Below are 26,666 nucleotides of genomic sequence, written 5' to 3' on the forward strand. Positions count from 1 at the left end.
CAATAGATCTATATAATAATACCAGGTGATATGTCTTCTTTTTAGATCCACCAGGACCTCCTTCCAACCCAAGAATTACTGACACCACCAAGACAACAGCCACATTCAACTGGGGTAAACCCCACTATGATGGCGGTCTGGATGTAGCGGGATACATTGTTGAGCACAAAAAGGAAGGACATGACGATTGGGTCACAGACGTCTCAAGACTGAGAATTACAGAATATGTTGTCTCAGACCTGAAGGCAGGTGGGAACTACTATTTCAGAGTCACAGCCATGAATACAGAGGGAGTTGGTGAACCAGCAGAAGTTGAAGAAATTGTTGAACTTGGGGACCGTGAGACACTTCCTGACTATGAGCTTGACGCTGAGTATAGAAAAACCCTTGTTGTCAGGGTCCGTGGATCCATTCGTATCTTCGTACCAATTAAAGGACGTCCAGTTCCTGAAGTAACCTGGATGAAAGATGCCGCCATTCTTGGTAAAGGTGGCCGTGAACACATTGATATTACAGAGTCGTATACTCTCCTGGTTATCCCTGACTGCACAAGATATGATGCTGGAAAATACATGCTGTCATTAGAAAACGTTGCTGGTAAGAGAGACGGATTCGTTAATGTCAGAGTACTGGATTCACCAGGACCACCTGTGAACTTGATACCACGTGAAATCACCAAAACAAGCATCACTATGCAGTGGGAAATCCCCATCATTGATGGTGGATCAAAGATCATTAACTATGTCATTGAGAAGCGAGAGGCCACAAGAAAAGCTTACACAGTAATCAGTACAACCTGGCAGAAATGTTCCTTCAAGTATGACAACTTGGATGAAGGCTCTGAATATTACTTCCGGGTATCCGCTGAAAATGAACTGGGCGTCGGTGAGCCAGCAGAGACACCTGAGACAATCAGAGCATCTCAAGCACCCACTGCCCCTGAAAATCTGTATGTCACTGACGTATCAGTGGACACCGCAAGCCTTGCATGGACGAAGCCAAAACATGATGGCGGCAGTAGGATTACTGGATACGTTATTGAAGCACAGAAGAAGGACACAGAGACATGGACCCATGTGAGAACTGTAAAAGCTCTTGACTACACAGCCACAGATCTCATTGAAAATATGGAGTATGTGTTCCGCATCATGGCAGTAAACAGCTCTGGCAGAAGTAATCCACGTGAAAGCAGACCTGCTATCATTAGAGAACAAACAGCAGCACCTGTGTTTGACCTGCGCGGAGTCTACCAGTCCTTGGTCATTGCTAAAGCTGGTGATAACGTGAAGGTTGAAATTCCTGTTCTGGGTCGCCCCAGGCCATCAGTTTCATGGAAGAGAGGAGAGGACACACTTAAACAGACACAGAGAATCAACACTGATACTACTGCAACTTCAACTACTCTCCACATCAATGAGATCAAAAGGACCGATGGTGGTACATTTTCGATGACCGGCAAGAATATACTTGGAACAACGACAGAGACAATTACTGTTGAGGTCCACGATATTCCAGGACCTCCTACTGGACCAATTAAGCTTGAAGAAGTTTCATGTGACTACATTCTCATGTCATGGGAAGGTCCGGAGAATGATGGTGGCGTACCCATTAACAATTACATTGTTGAAGCTAGAGAAACCACAGGCACATCATGGGTTGAATTAGCAGCAACAGTTATCCGTACGACATTCAAAGCTGCCCGTCTCACAACAGGAATCACATATCAGTTCCGTGTTAAAGCCCAAAACAGGTATGGCATTGGACCCTGTATAGTCTCAGAACAAGTGGTTGCTGCTTATCCATTCGATGTGCCAGGACAACCAGGCCTTCCTGAAATCGTCCACTTCAACAAGGATTCCATGACTATTAGCTGGGATGAACCAGCGTCCGATGGTGGAAGCCCCATTTTGGGATATCACATTGAAAGGAAAGAGAAGAACAGTATCCTATGGCAGAAAATCAGCAAAGCACTTGTAGCGGGGAACATGTTCAAATCAACAGGCTTGGTGGATGGAATTGCCTATGAGTACCGTGTTATTGCTGAAAACATGGCTGGTTTGAGCAGGGCAAGCAAGCATTCTGAGACTACCTTTGCTCTGGATCCAGTGGACCCACCTGGCCAACCAGTGGCATTGAATGTAACCAGACATGAGGTGACTCTTCAGTGGACAAAACCTGAAGGTGATGGAGGATTCTCAATAACTGGGTACCAAGTAGAAAAGAGAGAACTCCCAGACGGACGCTGGCTTAAGGCCAACTATAGCAACGTCCTTGAGACAACATTCACTATTAGCGGGCTCACAGAGGATGCTACTTATGAGTTCCATGTTTTGGCAAGAAACTCAGCTGGCGCTCTCAGTAAGCCATCTCTACCATCAGAGGAAATCACTTGCAGAGATGACATTGAAGAGCCCAAACTTGAAGTTGATACAATATATAATAGTACTGTGGTTGTGAAAGCAGGAGATGTCTTCAAACTTGCTGCCAACGTAACAGGCAGACCAATCCCAACACTGCTATGGACCAAAGACGGGAAGGAACTTGAAGATACGGCAAAGTTGGAAATCAAACTCTATGACTTTTCTACAACATTAGTCAACAAAGATTCGCTAAGAAGGTGCGGCGGCACATTCACTTTAACTGCCAGCAATCCTGGTGGTTTTGCAAAGCATACCTTCAATGTTAAGGTTCTTGATAGACCTGGACCTCCAGATGGTCCACTTGCTGTAACAGATGTCACTGCTGAGAAATGTATCCTGTCATGGTTGCCACCATCACATGATGGTGGTGCAAAGATTCTACACTACATCATTGAGAAACGTGAAACAAGTAGACTTGCTTGGACAAATGTAGCGTCAGACTTACAAGTGAACCGGTTTAAGGTTACCAAGTTGTTGAAGGGTAATGAGTATATCTTCAGAGTTATGGCTGTCAACATATATGGAACTGGAGAGCCCCTTGAGTCCAATCCAATGGTTTCTACAAATCCATATGTGCCAGCTGATGCTCCAACATCACCTGAGGTGACGACCATCACAAAGAACACCATGGTTGTCTGCTGGGAACGCCCTGATCACGACGGTGGAAGCAGCATTTTCAACTATGTTGTTGAAAGGAGAGACAAAACTGGTCTTCGCTGGGTTAAATGCAACAAGAGGACTGTAACTGACCTGAGGTACAAAGTATCGGGGCTCACACCAGGGCATGAATACGAATTCAGAATCATTGCAGAAAACAATGCTGGTTTAGGTACACCAAGTCCTTCAAGTGAATTCTACAAAGCAGTAGACACAATCTTCCAACCTGGACCACCTGGAAATCAAAGAGTCTTGGACACAACCAAGTCATCCATTACAGTTGCATGGAACAAACCTGTGTACGATGGTGGTTCTGATATCATTGGCTACATTGTGGAGACTTGTCTACCTGAGGAAGATGAATGGACAATTCAAACCCCTAAGAAGGGATTAGTTGGTACGTCATTTACCATCACTAACCTGGTAGAAAACCAAGATTATAAAATCAACATTTGTGCAGTTAACTGTGAAGGGGTTGGAGAGCCAGCACAAGTGCCTGGCACACCAATTGCAGAGGATAGGCTGCTTCCTCCTGAAATTGACCTTGGTGCAGAGCTTCGTAAGGTTGTCTGCGTTAGAGCTTGTGGCACATTGAGACTCTTTGTACCTATTAAAGGAAGACCAGCTCCTGAGGCCAAGTGGTCCAGAGAAAATGGAGAGCCTGTTACGAGAGCAACAATTGACACTACATCATCATTTACTGCTCTTATGGTGGAAAATGTTGACAGATTTGACAGTGGAAAGTACATGTTGACAGTGGAAAACGCCTCAGGAAGCAAAACAGCATATGTGAATGTCAGAGTGCTGGACACACCTGGAGCACCACAAAGCCTCATAATCAGAGAGGTCACCAGAGACTCAGTATCACTCATGTGGGACGCACCCCTTATTGACGGTGGCTCCAGAATTAGAAACTACGTTGTGGAGAAACGTGAATCAACAAGAAAAGCTTACTCCACAGTTTGTGCTCAATGCGTTAAATCCAGCTGGAAAATTGGTGGCCTGGAGGAAGGAAACACATATTTCTTCAGAATTCTGGCTGAGAATGAATTTGGCATTGGCCTTCCAATAGAGACTCCTGAGGCAGTCAGAGTATCTGAGAAGCCACTTCCACCAGGCAAAGTAACTCTTGTTGATGTTACAGGCACCAGTGTCTCTCTGTCTTGGGAAAAACCAGATCATGATGGAGGAAGCAGAATCTCAGGATATATTGTTGAAATGCAGGGCAAAGACAGTGAAACTTGGACCCAGTGTGCAGTTGCAAAAATCACACAGGCTATTGTTCTTGGACTGACACAGGGTGAAGAATATATGTTCCGTGTGTCAGCACATAATGAAAAAGGAACCAGTGATCCTCGTCTACTTAGTGTATCTGTGGTAGCCAAAGATCTTGTCATTGTGCCAGTATTCAAGCTGCTGTTTACCACATTCAGTGTATTGGCAGGAGACGATCTCAAGATAGATTTGCCATATTCTGCTCGTCCCAAAGCAGTTGCGACCTGGCTCAAGGATGGTGTTGCACTCAAAGAAACAACCAGAGTCAATGCTGATGCCACTGATACACATTTGTATCTTGTGGTCAAGGAAGCCAGTAGGGAAGATGTGGGCAAGTACACCATCAAACTTGTAAACACAGCTGGTGAAGCAACAGTGGACATTGGGGTTGTTGTTCTTGATAAACCTGGTCCTCCGACTGGCCCAATCACTCTTGATGAAGTCACTTCTGACAGTGTGGTACTGTCCTGGAACCCACCTACATATGTGGGTGGTTGTGCCATTAACAACTATGTAGTAGAAAAGAGGGAAACTACCTCCACAAATTGGCAGATTGTGTCTGCAACAGTTGCAAGAACCACCATTAAAGCAGCTCGGTTGAAGACTGGCTGTGAATATCAGTTCAGGATTGCTGCTGAGAACAGATATGGAAAGAGTCCAGTACTTATATCAGAAAATATTGTTGCTCAATATCCATTCAATCTCCCAAGCGCTCCAGGGACCCCAGTTATACAATCATCTACAAAGGACAGCATGGTTATTGTATGGGAGAAGCCTGGTAGTGATGGTGGGAGCAAGATTTTGGGATATCACCTTGAGAGTAAGGAGAGAAACAGCCTCCTCTGGGTGAAACAAAACAAACAGCTGATCCCAGACTCAAGGTTCAAGCTTGGTGGTCTTGATGAAGGTATCGAATATGAGTACAGAGTTTATGCTGAAAATATTGTTGGGGTTGGCAAAGCTAGCAAATTTTCAGATATTCGTGTAGCAAGAGATCCCTGTGACAGTCCAGGCAAGCCTGCAGCTGTCATTGTCACAAGAGGAGCTGTCACTCTCCAATGGACTAAGCCAGAGTTAGATGGAGGTAGCAAAATCACTGGCTACGTTGTGGAGAAGAAAGAGCTGCCTGAAGGGCGCTGGATGAAGTCCAGTTTCGCCAATGTCATTGAGACCCAATTTCTTGTGACTGGCCTAGTTGAAAACCAGTGCTATGAGTTCCGTGTCATTGCAAGAAATGCAGCAGGTGTTTTTAGTCTTCCATCAGAGAGCACTGGGTCTATTACAGCAAAGGATGAAGTTGATCCTCCCAAAATAGAGATTGACTCAAAGTACTCTTCAACAGTTGTTCTGATGGCTGGTGAATCGTTCAACCTTTGTGCAGATATTTTCGGCAAACCTGTGCCCTCAGTCCATTGGATGAAGAACAACATAGAAATAAAAGATGCTGCACGCCTTGAGATAAAGAACACCGCTTTTAAAGCATCTTTGAGTGTTAAGGAGGCAATCCGTGTTGATGGAGGCCAATATATCCTACTTTTGAAAAATGTAGGCGGAGAGAAGGCAGTGAACATCAATGTCAAAGTGTTGGACAGACCTGGTCCACCAGGAGGCCCGATTTCTATCTATGGAGTCACAAGTGAAAAGGCTTGTATTGCCTGGAGACCACCAGCACAAGACGGAGGTAGTGATGTTTCTCATTACATTGTTGAGAAGAGAGAGACAAGCAGATTGGTTTGGACACTGGTTGAACCTAAAGTGCAGACTCTAAATCTGAAGATCTTAAAACTTGTTCCTGGAAATGAATATGTCTTCCGAGTGATTCCTGTAAACAAATACGGAATTGGTGAGCCTCTTGAATCCGAGCCAATGATTTCCAGAAATCAATTTGTGACACCTGATCCACCAACGGACGTGGAAGTCTCTACCATCACAAAAGATTCAATGGTGGTAACATGGGAAAGACCTGAAAACGATGGTGGCAATGCCATTTCTGGATTTGTCATTGAGAAGCGTGACAAAGAAGGTGTACGCTGGACCAGATGCAATAAGCGTACAGTGAGTGAGCTGCGCTTCAGAGTAGCAGGTCTGCTTGAAAACCGCAGCTATGAGTTCCGAGTTTCATCTGAGAATGCTGCTGGAGTTGGTAAACCAAGTGAACCCACTATTTACTATAAAGCATTGGACGCTATCTTCACATCAGGTCCACCAAATAATCCCAAAGTGACTGACACAACAAGAACATCTGTGTCCTTGTCATGGGGCAAACCTATCTATGATGGTGGCTGTGAGATTCAAGGATACTTAGTGGAGGCCTGTGAAGGAGCAACTGATGAATGGACAATGTGCACTCCACCTGCTGGAATCATAAACACTAAATTTACAGTTACAAAACTACTAGAGAAGCACGAGTATAAATTCAGAGTCTGTGCCATAAACAAGGTTGGTGTTGGTGAGCATGCAGATGTCCCTGGATCAGTTCTTCTAGAGGAGAAATTGGAAGCACCAGATCTTGAGCTTGACTCTGACATGAGGAAGATGATTAATGTCAGAGCTGGAAGCGCTCTTCGGTTGTTCGTTCCTGTTAGGGGACGGCCAGCTCCTGAACTGAAATGGGGAAAAGCTGATGGAGAACTCAAGGAGACAGCACAGATTGACAATACAAGCAGTTACGCCTCACTTCTGATTGAAAACGTTGACAGATTTGACACTGGCAAATACACTGTTACTGCAGAGAATTCCAGTGGAGTTAAATCTGTCTTCATCAGTGTCAGAGTACTTGATTCACCTAGTATGCCTGCAAATTTCGCTATTAAGGAGATAACAAAGAACTCAGTCACCCTTACTTGGGAGCCACCTATTTTGGATGGTGGGTCTAAAATTAAGCAATATCATGTTGAAAAACGAGAAAGCACTAGGAAAGTGTATTCCCCTGTCACAACCTGTCACAAGATGTCGTGGAAGATTGAACCACTTGTGGAGGGAAGTATCTATTTCTTCAGAGTTCTTGCTGAAAACGAGTGGGGCATTGGCTTACCCGCAGAGACCCCAGAACCCCTAAAGATTTCAGAGGTACCTCAACCTCCCGGTAAAGTAACAGTTCTGGATGTGACCCGTAACAGTGTCTCTCTTAAGTGGGAGAAACCAGATCATGATGGAGGCAGCAGAATAAGCCATTATGAGATTGAAATGCAATCCAAGGATAGTGACAAATGGACATTATGTGCTCAATGTAAATACCTTGAAACTACTGTTAGTAGCTTAGCCCAAGGAGAGGAGTACCAATTCAGAGTAATTGCGGTCAATAGCAAAGGAAAGAGTGACTCTAGACTTCTGGCCAATCCAGTAGTAGTAAAGGACCTTGTCATTGAACCTGACATAAGACCTAAATTGACACAGTACAGTGTACAGGTCGGCTATGATCTGAAGATTGAAGTTCCCATTGCTGGACATCCTAAACCAGTCATTACATGGACAAAGGATGGTGCTGCCCTGAAACAGACCACAAGAGTTAATGTTGTCGACAGTGCACGCAATACACATCTAACCATCAAAGAAGCAACAAAAGACAATGGGGGATTGTATAGTATTAATATTACCAATATGCATGGCTCCAAAGATGCCACCATTGAAGTAATCACACTGGATAAACCTGGCCCACCAACAGGCCCAATCAAGATGGATGACATCAGTGCTGAAAGTATGACACTTACCTGGGAACCACCCTCATACACTGGTGGCTGCCCAATTTCAAATTACGTTGTCCAGAAAAGAGATACAACCACAACCAACTGGGTAGTAGTCTCTGCCACTGTGGCGAGAAATACCCTGAAAGTGACAAATCTAAGAACAGGTGCAGAATACCAATTTAGGATCTGTGCTGAAAACAGATATGGCAAAAGTTATGCTATTGATTCTGAACCTGTCCTTGCCCAGTATCCCTTCAAGGAGCCAGGACCACCAGGAACACCTTACGTATCTTCATACACTAAGGATTACATGGTTGTGGAATGGCACAAACCAATTTCAGATGGAGGCAGTGCCATTTTTGGCTATCACATTGAGAGAAAGGAAAAGAACAGTATCCTTTGGACAAAGATCAATAAATCCCTTATTCAAGACTGTAGATTTAAATCTACTCCTTTAGAGGAAGGTATTGAATATGAATTTAAAGTGTCTGCTGAGAATATTGTTGGCATTGGCGCATGCAGCAAACTCTCTGAGGGATATGTGGCACGTGATCCTTGCGATCCTCCTGGCACCCCAGAGGCTATCATTGTAACCAGGCACTCCATGAAACTGAAGTGGACAAGACCACAGTATGATGGTGGCAGTCTGATCACAGGCTATGTGGTGGAGAAACGCAATCTCCCAGAGGGAAGGTGGATGAAGGCAAGTTTCACAAATGTCATTGAAACCGTATTCACAGTTCTTGGTCTAACTGAAGACTGCAAATATGACTTCAGAATCATAGCTAGGAATGCCGCTGGGTCTATCAGCAAGCCCTCTACGAGCACAGGATCCATCACAGCAAAGGATGAAGTTGATCCTCCAAAATGTGAAGTTGAGTCAGTGTACAATCAGGTTGTTATCATCAATGCTGGGGAAACATTTACACTTGAGGCCGCTGTACAAGGAAAGCCAATTCCCACAGTTCAATGGTTCAAGAGTGAAGCATTAGTGGAGAATTCAGCCAGGGCTGAGATTATGAATTCAGATTTCCAAGCAAAGCTTGTTGTCAAAGATGCTATCAGAGTGGATGGAGGACAATATACTTTGCTTCTAACTAATGTTGCTGGAGCTAAAACTGTAACGTTCAATGTGAGAGTACTGGACAGACCTGGGCCCTCTCAGGGACCCCTCACTGTCAGCAATGTCGCATGCGAGAAATGCTCACTGTCCTGGCTTCCTCCAAGAGCTGACGGTGGCAGCAGCATTTCCCACTACGTCATTCAGAAGAGAGAGACTAGCCGTCTTGCATGGACTGTGGTTGCTAGCGATTGTGGAGCTACAATGTTCAAAGTCACAAAGCTTCTGATGGGAAATGAGTACATTTTCCGTGTTATGGCTGTCAACAAATTTGGTACTGGTGAACCTCTTGAATCAGCCCCAGTTATAATGAGAAATCAATTTGTTACTCCTGGACCACCTCAAGAATTGGAAATAGCCAATATCGCAAGGGATTCCATGACTGTGTGCTGGACTCGCCCAGAGGTTGATGGTGGAAGTGACATTGCTGGTTACATTGTTGAGAAGAGAGATAGAGCTGGAATCAGATGGACAAAATGCAACAAACGCAGAGTCACAGACCTTCGCTTCAGAGTGACAGGCCTGACAGAGGATCATGAATATGAATTCAGATTATCTGCTGAGAATGCTGCAGGAGTCGGCCAACCAACTGAACCAACTTCTTACACCAAAGCCTGTGATCCAACCTTTGAGCCTGGCCCTCCCACTAATGCACATGTGGTTGATACTTCCAAGAACTCCATTACACTCGCATGGAGCAGACCCATTTACGATGGTGGAGTCGATATCCAGGGATATGCTGTGGAGATCTGCAAAGCTGATGAGGATGAATGGACCCTATGCACTCCACCAATGGGAGTGAATGCAACTACCTTCAAAATCACCAAACTTACTGAGCATCAAGAATATAAGGTGCAAGTATGTGCCATTAATAAATTGGGTATTGGTGAACCTGCTGAAATTCTAGGAACCGTAAAACCGGTAGATGCCATGTTTGCGCCAGAGATAGAGCTGGATTCAGAGCTAAGGAAAGGAGTCGTTGTGCGTGCTGGAGGATCCATGAGGATCAATATTCCATTCAAAGGACGTCCTACTCCAGAAATAAGCTGGTCCAAGGATGAGGGTGAATTGACTAACAAAGTTCAAATTGAGAAAGGTGCCAGTTTTACTCAACTGTCAGTGGATATCTGTGACAGAAATGATGCTGGAAAGTACACTCTGACCCTGGAAAACAGCAGTGGTTCCAAGTCCGCATTTGTTTCTGTCAAAGTACTTGATACACCAGGAGCACCCGTAAACTTCACAGTGAAAGATATTAAGAAAAACTCTGTCAACCTTGTTTGGGAGCCCCCACTCATTGACGGAGGCGCGAGGGTCAAGCATTACTTTGTTGAGAAGCGTGAATCCACCAGGAAAGCTTATTCCAACATTTCGAACAAGTGTACAAGGAACAGTTTCCATGTGGGAGATCTCAATGAGGGGGTAATTTATTACTTCAGAATTATGGCTGAGAATGAATATGGTGTAGGCCTGGCAGCAGAAACAGCCGAGCCAGTGAAGACATCAGAAGTCCCTCTGCCTGTAGGAAAGGTCACGTTGACTGAGGTGACTAAGACAACCGCTTCGATGGCATGGGAAAAACCAGACCATGACGGTGGAAGTAGGATAATGGGATACTACATAGAAATGCTGCCTGCAGGATTAGAAGAATGGATCCTATCCACAACCACAAAGACATGTGAGGGAACTGTAGAAGGCCTAACCGCAGGTCAAGAATACCAGTTCAGAGTTTCAGCCTTTAATGACAAAGGAAAGAGTGACACAAGGGTATTAGCTGTGCCTGTAATAGCTAAAGATGTGACTATTGAACCTAGTTTTGTAATGGCATTCAACACCTTTAGTGTCCAACATAGTGAAGATCTGAAGATGGAAATACCAGTGAGAGGATGCCCAGCACCAACAGTGGTATGGACAAAAGATGGACAGGCAATCAAAGAGACAACCAGGTTGAATGTTTCAAGAACAGCATCATCAACAATCCTTGCTATAAAAGAGGCAACTAGAGTGGATTCTGGCAAGTACAAAATCACAGCTACCAACAGTGTAGGAGAAAAAGTTGCAGAAATCGGAGTGATCATCCTCAATAAACCTGGCCCAGTCACAGGGCCTATAAAGATTGAGGAAGTGAGTTCCAATTATGTAAACCTTGCATGGGACCCACCTGCGTACACAGGAGGATGTCAAATAAACAATTACATTGTGGAAAAGCGTGACACAACAACCGTAGCATGGCACTGTGTGTCTGCAACCGTTGCAAGAACAACTATCAAAGTTACCAAGCTGAAAACCGGTACTGAATACCAGTTTAGGGTGTTTGCAGAAAACAGATATGGAAAGAGTCCGTCATTGGACTCAGCAGCTGTTGTTGTGCAGTATCCTTTCAGTGAACCTCTTGCACCTGGTACTCCATTTGTGTCATCAGTAACTAAGGACAACATGGTTGTTGAATGGAAAGTACCAACCAGTGATGGAGGCAGTCCAATCCTTGGTTACCACCTTGAACGCAAAGAGAAGAACAGCATTCTCTGGACTAAGTTGAACAAACTGCTCATTCCTGACTGTCGATTCAAAACAAATGAACTTGAAGAGGGCATTGAATATGAATTCAAGGTCTTTGCTGAGAACATTGCTGGCATGAGTCCACCTAGCAAGATTTCTGATGTTTGTGTTGCCAGAGACCCATGTGATCCTCCTGGTACCCCTGAGGCTATTGATATTACCAGGAACCACGTTACACTGTCATGGACAAGGCCTCATTATGATGGTGGTAGCCTGATCACAGGCTATGTTGTTGAAAGGAAGAAGCTTCCTGATGGCCGTTGGATGAAGGCTAGCTTCACAAACGTAATTGAGACTCAATTTACAATCTCAGGTCTGACAGAAGAGTGTGAGTATGAATTTAGAGTAATTGCAAAGAATGCTTCTGGTATTTTCAGTACTCCATCTGAAAGCACTGGAGCAATTACTGCTAAAGATGAAATTGAAGCACCAACAGCATCAATGGATCCCAAGTTCAAGGATTCTATTGTCGTCCATGCTGGTGAAACATTTGTTATTGATGCTGATATTTTGGGAAAACCACTCCCTGAAATCACATGGTTGAAAGATGGAAAAGAAATTGACCAAACTACCCCAAGAATGGAGATCAAAACCACCATTCAACGCACTATTCTAACAGTCAAGGAATGTATCAGAGTAGATGGTGGACACTTTGTCCTGAGTCTTAGCAACGTTGGTGGGACAAAATCTATTCCCGTCAACGTGAAGGTTCTTGATAGACCTGGTCCACCCGAAGGTCCAATGAAGATAACTGGCGTGACTGCAGAGAAAGCCTATCTTCACTGGAGTCATCCATTGCATGATGGCGGTGCCAGCTGTTCTCATTATATCATTGAAAAGAGGGAAACCAGCAGACTGTCATGGACTGTAGTTGAACCCAAAATCCAAGCTATCAGCTACAAAGTGACTAAACTCTTGCCTGGCAATGAGTACATCTTCAGAGTTACGGCAGTGAATAAGTTTGGCATTGGTGAACCTCTTGAATCAGACCCAGTTATTGCACGTAATCCTTTCGTGACACCCAGCGCTCCCTCAACACCTGAAGCAAGTGCTATTACAAGGGACTCAATGGTCCTTACATGGGAACGTCCAGAAGATAATGGTGGCTCAGACATTGATGGCTATGTCCTGGAGAAAAGAGATAAAGAGGGAGTTAGATGGACCAAATGCAACAAGAAAAGACTTAATGACATCAGGTTCAGATGCACCGGACTCACCGAGGGACATTCCTTTGAGTTCAGAGTATCTGCTGAAAATGCTGCTGGTGTGGGAGTACCAAGTGCACCAACAGAATACATAAAAGCCTGTGATGCCACATATCCACCTGGTCCTCCTAACAACCCTAAGGTGACAGACCACTCAAGCACAACTGTGTCCCTCTCATGGGCAAGACCCATCTATGACGGTGGAGCAGCCATCAAAGGATATGTTGTTGAGATGAGAGAAGAAGGGGGTGATGAATGGATAACCTGTACACCATCAACTGGTGTCCAAGCAACACACTTCACAGTGAAAAAACTGAGGGAAAATGCAGAATACTATTTCCGCATCTGTGCAATTAACATTGAAGGAGTTGGTGAGCATGCTGATGTTCCAGGGTCTGTAGTTGCATCTGAAAGAATTGAGGCCCCTGAGATTGAACTTGATTCAGACCTTAGGAAAATGGTCCAAGTACGAGCAAGTGCAACACTGCGTTTGTTTGTCACAATCAAAGGAAGACCTGAACCTGAAGTAAAGTGGTCCAAGATGGACGGCCCTCTTACTGAGCGTGCCCAAATTGAGGTCACAAGCTCCTACACAATGCTTGTCATTGACAATGTCAACAGATTTGACACTGGCAAGTATGTGTTGACTCTTGAGAACCTTAGCGGTCAAAAATCGGCATTCATTAATGTCAGAGTGTTGGACTCACCAAGTGCCCCTGAGAACTTTGAAGTCAAGGACATTAAGAGAGATTCTGTATCACTATCCTGGGAGCCTCCTATGATTGACGGTGGAGCTAAAGTCACACATTACATTGTGGAAAAGAGAGATACTACAAGACTGGCATTTACAAGTGTTTCAAATAACTGTGTAAGAAATTCCATGAAGATTGATGACCTTACAGAGGGTGGAATTTACTATTTCCGCGTCAAAGCTGTCAATGAGCTTGGTGTGGGTTTGCCAGCAGAAACAACAGAACCAATCAAGGTATCCCAAGCCCCCTTGCCTCCAGGCAAAGTTACAGTTGTAGATGTTTCTCGTGACAGTGTGTGTCTCGCATGGGAAAAGCCTGATCATGATGGTGGTAGTAAAATCACAAGCTACACAGTAGAAATGCAAACCAAGAGTGATGAGAAATGGACTGTATGCACTGAGATTAAAGCATTGGAAGCAACTATTGGTGGACTCACAACTGGAGAGGAATATGCATTTAGGATTACTGCTGTCAATGATAAAGGCAAGAGTGAACCTAAGCCACTTGCAGATCCTGTCGTAGTAAAGGACATTACAATCAAACCTATCATCGATCTGATGTTCAACACATACAGTGTCAAGGCAGGAGACGATCTAAAGATTGATGTTCCATTCAGAAGCAGACCTGAACCTCAGGTTGCATGGAAAAAAGATGGAGCTGTATTAAAGCAGACAACCAGGGTGAATGTTCTAGCAGCTAAGAATTCATCGAAAATTACAATCAAAGATGCAACCAGGGAGGATTTCGGGAAGTATGAGATCACTTTAACCAATGCAGTTGGCAAGAAATCAGCCACAATAGCTGTTATAATCTTGGATAAACCTGGCACACCAAGTGCAATCAAAGTAGATGAAGTAAGTGCTGACAATATTTCACTGTCTTGGGACGCTCCACTCTATGATGGAGGATGTCAAATCAACAACTATGTTGTGGAGAAGAGAGATACCACCACCACAACATGGCAGATTGTTTCAGCCACAGTTGCCAGAACATCAATTAAAGTTCCCCGCTTGACACAAGGCACTGAATATCAGTTCCGTATTGCAGCTGAAAACCGCTACGGCAAGAGCCATGCCGTGGACTCTGCGCCGATTGTTGCACAGTACCCCTTTGAGACACCTGGCCTTCCCACTTCCCTCCATGTTGCCCATGCTACAAAGTCTGGCATATTGGTTGCATGGGGTAAACCAGCCAGTGACGGTGGAAGTCCAGTCATCGGTTATCACCTGGAAATGAAAGACCATAGCAGTATTCTCTGGACAAAGATCAACAGAGGTCTCATTGCTGAAACAGAATTCAAAGTGATTGGCATTGAGGAAGGCTTGCTGTATGAGTTCCGTGTTTATGCTCAGAATGTTGCTGGAATTGGACCTTGCACCAAAGCATCTGAGCCTGTAGCTGCAAGAGATCCTTGTGATCCACCTGTTAACCTTGAGGTCATTGACATCACAAGAACTTCAGTTTCCATTACTTGGCAGGCGCCAGAAAATGACGGTGGAGCCAAGCTGACTGGCTACATTGTTGAACACAGGGAGCTTCCAGATGGGCGTTGGCTGAAATGCAATTTTGCCAATCTCCAGGATACATACTTTGACATTACAGGCCTTACGGAGGACGTACAATATGACTTCCATGTTATTGCAAAGAATGCAGCTGGATTACTCAGTGAGCCATCACTGGGCACAGGTGCCATCACAGTCAAGGATGAGGTGGATTCACCTCGCATTGAGTTGGAAGACAGGTTTAGGCAATTAGTAGTTGTCAAAGCTGGAGATATTTTGAGAATTGATGCAGATATTTCTGGGCGTCCACGTCCAGTAATTGCATGGACAAAGGATGGTAAAGAAATTGATGCCAAGGCAAGAGTGGAGATTACTTCAACACACAACACCACCACATTGATAGTCAGAGACACTATTAGAAGGGACACTGGCCAGTACATTGTAACTCTACAGAACGTTGCTGGTACAAGGTCATTGGCTGTAAATTGTAAGGTCCTTGACCGTCCTGGACCATCCTCTGGACCATTGGCAGTCACTGGTCTAACAGCAGAGAAGTGCACTTTGACCTGGGGACCACCTCAAGAAAATGGTGGTGCAGAAATCATGCACTACATCGTTGAGAAACGTGAAACCAGCCGTCTCGCCTGGACTTTAGTATATGGAGATATGAAGGCTACAACATGTAAAGTCACTAAACTGCTTAAAGGAAATGAATACATCTTCAGAGTAAGGGGAGTGAACAAATATGGAGACGGTGAAGCCCTAGAGAGTGAGCCCACCAGAGCCAAGAATGCATACACTGTCCCTGCAGCACCAACATATGTTGAAATCACCAGTATCACAAGTGATGCAATGACAATCTGCTGGGAAAGACCTGAATCCGATGGAGGAAGCAGCATTTATGGCTATGTTATTGAGAAACGAGAGAAAATTGGATTGCGCTGGGTACGTGTGAACAAAAAGCCTGTGTATGACCTCAGAGTCAAGGCATCCAATCTCCGTGAGGGTGCTGAATATGAGTACAGAGTTTATGCAGAAAATGCTGCAGGCTTGAGTCTCCCAAGTATTCCTACCGAATTAACAAAGGCGGAGGATCCCCAATTCCTGCCATCTCCACCACCTAAACCGAAAGTTATTGACTCAACTAAGACTACTGTTACTCTTTCATGGAATAAGCCATTGTTCGATGGTGGTGCTCCTGTGACTGGATACTGTGTTGAATATAGGAGAACAGACGAATATGATGATGACTGGTGTGTCGGTGTTTCAAACACAAAAAACACTGAATTCACCATCGTTGGATTAACTTCTGGAGCAGAATATCTGTTTGTGGTCAAATCTATCAACAAGATTGGTCTCAGTGAACCAAGCCCCCCTACGGATCCACAGGTGGCTAAAGAGAGAGAAGAGGAACCAGTATTTGATATCAGCAATGAAATGCGAAAGACAATCATTGTAAAGGATGGCAGTTCATTCACCCTAACTGTGCCATTCAGAGGCAAGCCTGTCCCTAATGTTATGTGGACCAAGGCTGCTGTTGATCTGAGAGTGAGGGCCAGTATTGATACCACTGACACATTCACGTCTATCACAGTGGAACAAGCAACAAGAGATGACTCTGGAAAATATATTGTGACTCTCCAAAATATAGCTGGAAAAGTCGCATGCACATTAAATGTCAGGGTTCTTGACTCTCCTGGGCCACCATCTCATGTTGGGGTCAAGGATGTCACGAAGACATCTGCAACAGTTACATGGGATACCCCAGATAATGAAGGTGGCGCTGCGGTAAAGAACTACCTTGTTGATATTCGTGAGGCAAGCAAAAAGGGATGGACCAGACTCACAGATACCTGCCCTCGTCTGACCTACAAAGTGACAGACCTGGTGGAGGGAGGAGTGTACTACTTCAGAGTCTCTGGTGAAAATGAATATGGAGTTGGCGTATCAGCTGAGACCAAAGATGGAGCAAAGATTACAGGTATACTAAAATTGAAAATCTAAAACAAAATGTTAATTTAAGATGTTTTTTTTAATCATATGGAGTTATTAAAATCTCCATGTTTGTTGATTTCAGAAAAACCCAGTCCACCAGCATCACTTGGAGTCAGTGATATAACCAAGGAAAGTGTTTCACTTGCATGGGGCAAGCCTGAGCAAGACGGAGGTAGCAGAATCACCAGTTACCAAATTGATGCTCTTGAGAAGGGTCAGGATAAATGGGTGAAAGTTGGTGTCACCAAGTTCACCCACTTGGTGGTCTATGGCCTGACGCAAAATGCTGAATACTTCTTCAGAGTTCGTGCTGAAAACCATGCTGGATTCAGTGACGCTAAAGACATGATTCTGCCTGTAACAGTTAAAGACCAGCATGGTAAGTTTTTCCCCAGTCCTACATTTATATATTATATTTGGGGCAGCAGGTAGCCTAGTGGTTAGAGCATTGGGCCAGTATCTGAAAGGTTGCAAGATCAAATCCCCAAGCTGACAAGGTAAAAATCTGCTGTTCTGCCCCTGAACAAGGCAGTTAACCCACTGTTCCTAGGCCATCATTGTAAATAAGAATTTGTTCTTCATGGACTTGCCTTGTTAAATAAATAAAAAATCACAAATTAATAAGGGTAGAGAATTGCTGAGCATAATCCAAGGTATTATGTGTGTAAAGTTGGTAAAAAAAAAATAACATTTTCGTACAGTATTGCATTTTGATTTGATATCTTCAATGAAATAATATTTTTTCCTTTGTCTTAATAATTCTTCATATTCTTTCAACAGACCCTCCTGAGATCAACATGAAGAAGTTCCCTCACAATACAGTCTACGTCAGAGCAGGATCAAACCTGAAATGTGAGATCCCACTTACTGGTAGACCAATGCCAAAGGTTTCTCTTTCAAAGGACGATGTTGCACTGAAGTCAACTACGAGATTCAACTCTGAAGTAACCCCTGAATACCTCATCATTACTCTCCGTGAGAGCATTGCTATTGATTCAGGAAGGTATGACATCTGTGCCTCCAACACAAGTGGAACCACCAAGTCTTTCGTTAACATTGTGGTCCTGGATAGCCCAAGCGCCCCAGTTGGTCCTATTGAAATGACTGATGTGACAGAGGACAGTGTGAGTCTGAAGTGGTCTCCTCCTCGTTATGACGGTGGAAGCGTCATTTCAAATTACATAATCCTCAAACGTGAAACAACCAACGCCAACTGGACTGAGGTCTCCTCGGCTGTCGCAAGATGCACCATGAAAATCATGAAGCTTACAACAGGACTGGTATACCAGTTCAGAATCAGGGCTGAGAATCGCTACGGCATCAGTGAGCACATCGACTCTCCAACCGTCAGAGTGGATCTGCCCTACAGTGAGATTTATACTACTCTATTATTTAATATTTTATGATTGTATTTCTTATATAGATGTGCATATGTAAAAAAAAAAAAAAAATACAGAATATACTAAATGTTATTTTCTTTCATTTTAGCCATCCCTGTAGCTCCATCAGCTCCTATGGTTACATCTGTAACCAGAGAGAGCATCACTGTAGCCTGGAAGGAGCCAGCCTCCAACGGAGGAAGCCATGTTTTTGGATACCACCTCGAGATAAAGGATAGAAACAGCATCTGTTGGCAGAAGGTTAACAAGACTGTTATCCGTGCCACACACTACAAGGTGCCAAACATTGCTGCCGGCCTCATCTATGAGTTCAGGATCGTTGCAGAAAACGCAGCTGGATGCAGTCCACTCAGCAAGATCTCAGACGCAGTACTTGCAATTGATGCTTGCGGTAAGTCGACTTGGTTACTCTCGTTTTGTGATTGAATACCATTGTGTGACCTCTAAACTTTACAAATCAACTACTGTATCTGAACCTCCACATCTATTTTTTTGCAGAGGCTCCAACCAATGTCAGGATCACTGACATCACAAAGACTTCCATCAGCATCGCATGGCAGAAGCCCAATTATGATGGTGGTAGCAAGATCACAGGATACCTGATTGAGAAGAAAGAGGGCGAGAAAGACCGATGGACGAAGGCCAACTTGACCAACGTTTCCGAAACACATTATACTGTGACAGGACTTACTCAGGATGAGACCTATGAATTCAGAGTCATGGCAAAGAATGCAGTTGGATCAGTTAGCAATCCATCCATCATTGCAGGCCCTGCAACTTGCGTGGATACATATGGTGGGTTATGTTCCAAATATGATACAAGTAGGAATTTAAGATTGAATTGAACTATGAATTAATGTAATGTCTCTTATGTGTTATCTCATAGGTGCCCCTGAGATTGAAATTCCTGATGAATATCGCGAGGTTGTGAAACACAAAGCTGGAACCACTGTCGAGCTTAGATTTGGAATCATTGCCAAACCAGCCCCTACAATTGAGTGGTACAAGGACGGAAAGGAACTTGACCCCAGGGCCCAGGCTCAGCTGGTACAGAACAACGCTGCTGATAGTTCAACTCTTATCATCAGAGATACCACACGTCTCAACTCTGGAACATATGAGATGAGACTGAAGAACTCTTTGGGCTCAGCATATGCCTACGTCAGAGTACAAATTCTGGGTGTGTATTGCTCCTTATCCTTTTTATTTTGGTACCTATATTTAATAATAATAATAATACATTGAATTTATAATGTGCAGTGAATGCATTAAAATAAATAAAAACAGCACACATCTAGACAGAAACTGACACATTATTATTAAAGGAGCCAGGAGTCTGAATTGACTTCAGGTGGTCTGTGAGTGCATTCCAGAGGTGGTATTGAAAACCATATGGAAAATTACTCAATACAAAGTATGTCTAACGTGCGATTGAGCAAAGTGAGAAAATAAATGTCTAATGTTCTGTCATTATTAGATAAACCTGGACCACCACCTGGTGAGATTCAGCTCAAGAAGGTCACTTCTAACAGTATCACCATCATGTGGGATCCTCCTAAGGATGAGGGTGGTGCTATGGTCACCCACTACATTGTGGAGAAACGGGAGGCCAGCAGAATTCAATGGTCCATTATCTCTGAGAATTGGGCGGAATGTATCGTGAATGTCCCAAGACTGATCAAAGGCAATGAGTACATCTTCCGTGTCCGGGGAGTTAACAAATATGGAGTTGGAGACCCACTGGAATCTGAACCCGTAGAGGCAAAGAATGCATTTGGTAAGGATAAAACATACGGCATCTGTCCAGCCACCTGAACATATTGTATTATGGTCCTAACATGCTTATATTCTTTTGCAGTTCCTCCAAGTCAACCTTCCAAGCCTCAAGTCACCATGATCACACACTCTTCAATGACGGTGGTATGGGAAAGACCTGGAATTGATGGCGGAAGTGACATAAATGGATATTACCTGGAAAAACGAGAGAAGACAAGCTTGCGTTGGTTCAAGGTTATCAAAGACACCATTCGTGACACAAGACAGAAAGTCAGCAACCTGCTCACTGGAAAGGACTATCAGTATCGTGTATGTGCCGTTAACAAGGCTGGAGCTGGTCCGTACTCCAAAGAGTCTGACCTCTTCAAAGCTGCTGATGCAGTTGGTAAGTGATTCTCCTCATTGCAATACTTACATTTGCATTTTTGTTATTGCTCTTATCCTGAGCAACTTAAAGTCAGAACATAGGTTTCATGTTTCTTCTACTACTTGTTCATTTAGTTTCTCTTACATTTGACAATTTATTCCTAATTCTAGACATACCAGGTGAACCAACCAAACTCAGAGTAGTCGACTCCACCAAAACATCCATCACCCTGGGCTGGGTGGCGCCAGTGTATGATGGTGGCAGCGAGATTACCAGCTACATTGTTGAGCAGATGAACTCTGAAGAAAGGGAATGGGTTGTCATCAGCCACAATGGAGAAGTGAGGACAACAGAGTATGTTGTGAATCACCTGAAACCAGGAACCTATTACTTCTTCCGTGTATCTGCAGTCAACTGTCTGGGACCCAGTCAACCAATCGAGATGTACCAGCCTGTTCAATCCAAGGATATTCTTGGTTCGTAATAAAATATTCACAACATTGTATTACTTAACATTGTATTTACTTAACTTACTTAATTTAATTACCTATTTTTCTATCTTTCCCTATCCGTCTAACAGAGGAAGCCGATCTCAATTTGGATGTTCCCATGACAACTCAATACACTGCCAAGGCAGGAAGGGATATTGAGGTGTTTATTCCACTGAAGGGCAGACCTGTACCAAACTGTACATGGCGAAGACATGACAAGAACATGGCCAGCGATGCAAGATACACTATCACCAGCACAGAACGTACAACAGTTCTTGTCATTCCAAAGGTCACCCGCGACGACTGCGGCAAATACTACCTGGAGATTGAGAATGGTGTTGGAGAGTCCAAGTTCATCACTGTGTCTGTCAAGGTTCTTGACACCCCATCCACTTGCCAGAAACTGATCATCAAGAATGTCACCAGAGGCAAGTTGACCCTGAGCTGGGATGCTCCTCTAATCGATGGTGGTTCCCCAATCACCAACTACATTGTGGAGAAGAAAGACGCTAACAACAGAGCGTATACAGTCGTGTCATCAGAATGCCCCAACACATCATACAAGATCGACGGTCTGTCGGATGAAATCGCCTACTTCTTTAGAGTGTCTGCTGAGAATGAGCATGGTACTGGTGATACATGTGAGACTGCAGAGCCAGTCAGGGCCACTGAGACCCCCGGACCAGTCAAAGAGCTGGTCGTGACAGACGCTACTAAGACATCAGTGACTCTTCACTGGAGCAAGCCAGACCATGATGGTGGTAGCTACATTTCAGACTATGTCATTGAGACAAAAACTAAAGAGGAAGAAACCTGGACTGTTGCTACAACATGCAAACGTTGCACATGTGAAGTTAAAAACCTGAAGGAAAACTCTGTTGTAGACTTCAGAGTGTTTTCTAAGAATGAGAATGGCAACAGTGACTTCTCTCAGATTGGGCCCATAACAGTAAAGGAGTTTATTATTCCACCTGAGGCCAACATGATAGATTATCCAAATGGCGAACTCTTTGTTCGCGTCGGTCAAAACATCCATATTGAGTTGCCATTTAAGGGTAAACCAAAACCATCCGTTGGATGGATGAAGGAAAACATTCCCTTGAAAGAAAGTGAACAGATTCGCTTCCGTGAAACAGACAACAAAGTGTCTATAACAGTCAGAAGTGCAAAGAAAGAGAATGCAGGCCTATACACATTGATTCTGGACAACAAGCTTATCAAGAACTTCTTTGATATCAATGTGATCACTCTCGGACCCCCCTCTGTGCCAGTTGGACCGGTCCGATTTGATGAGATCAAAGCACAGGGCATCATTATATCTTGGGATGAACCACAGGACAATGGAGGTGGAGACATCACTTGCTACAGTGTGGAGAAACGAGAGACGGCCCAGGCTAACTGGAAAATGGTTTGCTCTAGTGTGGTGAGGACAACGTTCAAGATACCCAACCTTGTCAAGGGCACAGAGTACCAGTTTAGAGTGCGTGCAGAGAACAAATATGGAGTGAGCAATCCTTTGAATTCACCAGACGTGATCGCCCAACACCAGTACATGCCACCAGGTGCACCAGGAAAACCAGTCACATACAACATTACCAGTGATGGCATGACTATCCAATGGGAAGCACCCAGCTTTGATGGTGGCTCACCAATCACCGGCTACCATGTTGAAAAGAAGGACAGAAACAGCCTTCTGTGGACCAAGGTCAATTCCAGCATAATATCTGCCCGTGACTACAGAATCATTCAGCTGATTGAAGGACTGGAGTATTCCTTCAGAGTCTATGCAGAGAATAATGCTGGCCTGAGTCCTGTCAGTGAACAGAGCAAACATGCCCTTGCAATCTCCCCAGTTGGTGAGTACACAATGTTTATGACTGTCTATGACAGATGTTATAATGTAGCTGTTATAAAGGCTTTATGAATGCATACACAATAGGGGCTATAGTAAAGGGTTACCTTGTTGTTTTTTCCACAATGAACAGTGTGCTATCATGCTATCATGAATGTGAACTTTATGAGTAAACACTTTACACATTTAGCAACCTGACCTTTCACTTCCTCTTAGATCCACCTGGTACTCCTAACGTCATTGATGTCACACGAGACACCGTCACACTTAAATGGGATACACCCAAGAAAGATGGAGGCTTTAAGATTGTGGCGTACAGTGTGGAGCGACGCCAAGGCAGAGGCAAATGGTTGAGATGCAACTTCACAGACATTAGTGATTTGCAATTCACCATCACCGGACTTTCTGCTGGTGATCGCTATGAATTCAGAGTGATTGCCAGAAATGCTGTCCGCACAGTCAGTCCACCCTCGCAGTCTTCTGGCTATGTCATGACTAAAGATGAAAGTGGTAATATACATTATATTAAATATATATTCAATATATTAAACATACATTATCTAAATTATACAACCTAAGTGTGTCTCTATGTGATTAAATGTAGCATTAATTGTATGTTTTTGTGTCCTTCTCTGTTTAGTTTCTCCCGACATTGAGTTCAGTGCTGATACTGCTCTTGTGTACAAGGCTGGTGAAAACATCAAACTGAACTGCAGTATCACTGGACGACCAGTGCCTCAGGTCATATGGTACAAGAACGGTAAAGAGGTCGACAAGAAGATGTTGATTGATATTACCACTAACATCGGCTCCAGCAGCCTTTTCATCAGAGATGCTGATCGCGACCACCGCGGAGTGTACATGGTGGAAGCCAAGAACAGCTCTGGAACTAAGACAGAGAGTGTCAACATCAGAGTCTCAGGTTGGTTTATAGATACAGTGGATTGTTACATTCTTTATTGTCTCTAAAATTGTGATGAAAATGATTTAAGTGGATGGATTCATGCTTAACCATTAGCAATGTATGCTTTCTTCAGATACCCCTGGACCACCTGAGGGACCAGTGCGTTTCACTGGTATCACTACAGAAAAGGCAACTGTCTGGTGGAACCCGCCAGAGAACGATGGATGTGCTGCAATCCTCTATTATACGGTGGAGAAGAGAGAAACATCTAGGATCTCCTGGGCAATGGTGACAAGCAAGTGTGAAGCTTGTTCATTCAACGCCACCAAGCTGATCAAGGGAAACGAGTACCAGTTCCGTATCTCTGCTGTCAACAAGTTTGGAGTTGGACGTCCACTTGACTCTGATTCATTCATTGCACAGATGCAATTCAGTAAGTTCCAACAACTTCTAAAGTGATCACTGATATGTATACTTATGTGTTATTAACTTAAATTATTATGTTTAACACAAACAAATGTTGTTTTGTTTCACAGCCGTTCCAGAAGCCCCAGGAACACCAGATGCCACAAATGTGACTGGAGACACCATCACAATAGGCTGGACAAGACCCAGATCAGATGGTGGAAATGAGATCAAGCACTACATCCTGGAGAGACGTGAGAAGAAGAGTTTGCAATGGGTGAAGGTTTCATCCAAAAGACCAATCACTGAGCTCAGACACAGAGTGACACACCTGACTGAAGGTAATGAATATGAATTCCGTGTCATGGCTGAAAATGGTGCCGGAATCGGACCAGCAAGCAGCACATCAAGACTCTTCAAGTGCAAAGAGCCAACAAGCGCACCAAGTGCTCCTTCACTGGTGAAGGTTACCGACTCCACAAAGTCATCTGTCACCCTGGAATGGATCAAGCCTGTGTTCGACGGTGGAATGGAGATAATTGGCTATATCATTGAGATGTGCAAGGCAAGCCTTAATGAATGGCACCAAGTCAATAGAACAACTTGCATCAACACCACATACACCGCTAAAGGTTTAATGGCTGGTGAGGAATATAGGTTCCGTGTGCGTGCAGTGAATGGGTCTGGAAAAGGAGAAGCATGTGCAGTTCCTAATCCAGTGCAAGCTGTTGATAGACTGACGTCACCAGAAATCACCCTTGATGCAGACTTCAAACAGACACACGTCGTGAAGAACGGTGCCACCGTCACTCTTCATATTGCCTTCTGTGGTAAACCAGCTCCGCTGGCTACATGGACCAAGGCAAGTGGAGAACTTGGTGTTATGACAGATGTCAACACAACTGACACATACAGTACCTTGACCATTGAGAGCTGTACCAGATATGACTCTGGGAAATATACCTTATCTCTTGAGAACAACGGTGGCCGCAAATCAATCACATTTACCGTAAAGGTGCTTGATACACCTGGACCTCCAGGAGCTATCAGCTTCAAGGATGTGACCAGAGGAGCTCTGACAATGCTGTGGGACGCTCCAGCCAACGACGGTGGAGCCCGTATTCAGCACTACATCGTAGAAAAGCGTGAGGCTAGTCGTCTCAGCTGGAAGTCAGTCAGCGAAAAATCCTCACGTCAAATGATCAGAATGACCAACCTAGAAATAGGTGTGCCTTACCTGTTCAGAGTCATCGCTGAAAATATGTATGGCAGGGGAGAACCCTGTGAGATGACTGAACCAATTACTGCAACTGAGGTGCCTGCTCCACCCAAGAGTCTTGACGTCATTGACACTACTAATTCCACTGCTATCTTGGCCTGGCTGAAACCTGAACACGACGGTGGCAGCCGCATCACAGGTTACATTGCTGAAGCCAAAGCAAAGGACTCTGATCGCTGGGTTGTTGGCGGTCAAACCAAACTCCTGAAGTTAGTCATTGAGGGCTTGATTGAGAACACAGAATATGACTTCCGCGTCAAGGCTATCAATGAGGCTGGTATCAGTGTCCCAAGAGATGCCTTAGCATCCGTTGTCATCAAGGAGCCTAAGATTGAGCCCACAGCAGATCTCAGTGGCATAACCAACCAGCTCATCACATGCAAGACTCACGATGCATTCACCATTGATATCCCCATCAGTGGCAGACCAGCTCCAAAGGCCACCTGGAAACTGGAGGAGATGAAGCTAAAAGAGACTGATAGAGTGATCATCAAGACTACCACAGAAAAGACCACCCTGGTGGTAAAAGACAGCAAGAGAGCAGACAGTGGAAAATACTACCTCACTCTGGACAATGCCGCCGGAGCAAAGACATTTGCTGTTACTGTCAACGTTGTTGGAAGACCCACTCCACCAGTAGGACCAATTGGAATCTCTGCAGTGTCATCAGATGGCTGTTCATTGGCTTGGACAGCACCAGAGGATGACGGTGGAACGGATATAGACAACTACATCATTGAGAAACGTGAATCTGGATCTACATCCTGGCAAGTGGTGAACTCAAGTTGTAAACGCACCACGATCAAAGTCAGCCATCTGACCAAATACATGGAGTACACCTTCCGTGTCTCTGCTGAGAGCAAGTATGGCGTGAGCAAGTCCATCGAATCCTCAGCTGTTGTCATTGAGCATCCATTCGGTAAGTTCTATGTACCTACATGTGTTAAATCAATTTACATTTGCTGTAATAGTTTGAAAAAGACACTAACGATGAATTGTTTTTATCTTATTCTCAATATCA

General features: G+C 44.3%; 1 protein-coding gene across 2 annotated transcripts in view; it reads left to right on the top strand.

Annotated features, from left to right (window-relative positions):
* The window catches only part of LOC118385847 (titin), a 181,846-nt gene that overhangs the window by 137,450 nt on the left and 17,730 nt on the right, over positions 1–26,666 (top strand). For both annotated transcript variants that reach the window (XM_052522661.1, XM_052522662.1), the window contains 14 exons: positions 46–17,157; positions 17,254–17,550; positions 17,952–18,539; positions 18,660–18,962; positions 19,070–19,366; positions 19,458–19,751; positions 20,049–20,348; positions 20,430–20,732; positions 20,885–21,190; positions 21,295–23,061; positions 23,274–23,567; positions 23,698–23,979; positions 24,095–24,394; positions 24,498–26,564. In XM_052522661.1, coding sequence (XP_052378621.1) covers positions 46–17,157; positions 17,254–17,550; positions 17,952–18,539; positions 18,660–18,962; positions 19,070–19,366; positions 19,458–19,751; positions 20,049–20,348; positions 20,430–20,732; positions 20,885–21,190; positions 21,295–23,061; positions 23,274–23,567; positions 23,698–23,979; positions 24,095–24,394; positions 24,498–26,564 — 24,510 coding nt within the window. The remainder of the gene's footprint in view (positions 1–45; positions 17,158–17,253; positions 17,551–17,951; positions 18,540–18,659; positions 18,963–19,069; positions 19,367–19,457; positions 19,752–20,048; positions 20,349–20,429; positions 20,733–20,884; positions 21,191–21,294; positions 23,062–23,273; positions 23,568–23,697; positions 23,980–24,094; positions 24,395–24,497; positions 26,565–26,666) is intronic.

This window comes from Oncorhynchus keta, chromosome 7 (assembly GCF_023373465.1).
Source record: "Oncorhynchus keta strain PuntledgeMale-10-30-2019 chromosome 7, Oket_V2, whole genome shotgun sequence".
In the NCBI taxonomy this organism is placed as follows: domain Eukaryota; kingdom Metazoa; phylum Chordata; class Actinopteri; order Salmoniformes; family Salmonidae; genus Oncorhynchus; species Oncorhynchus keta.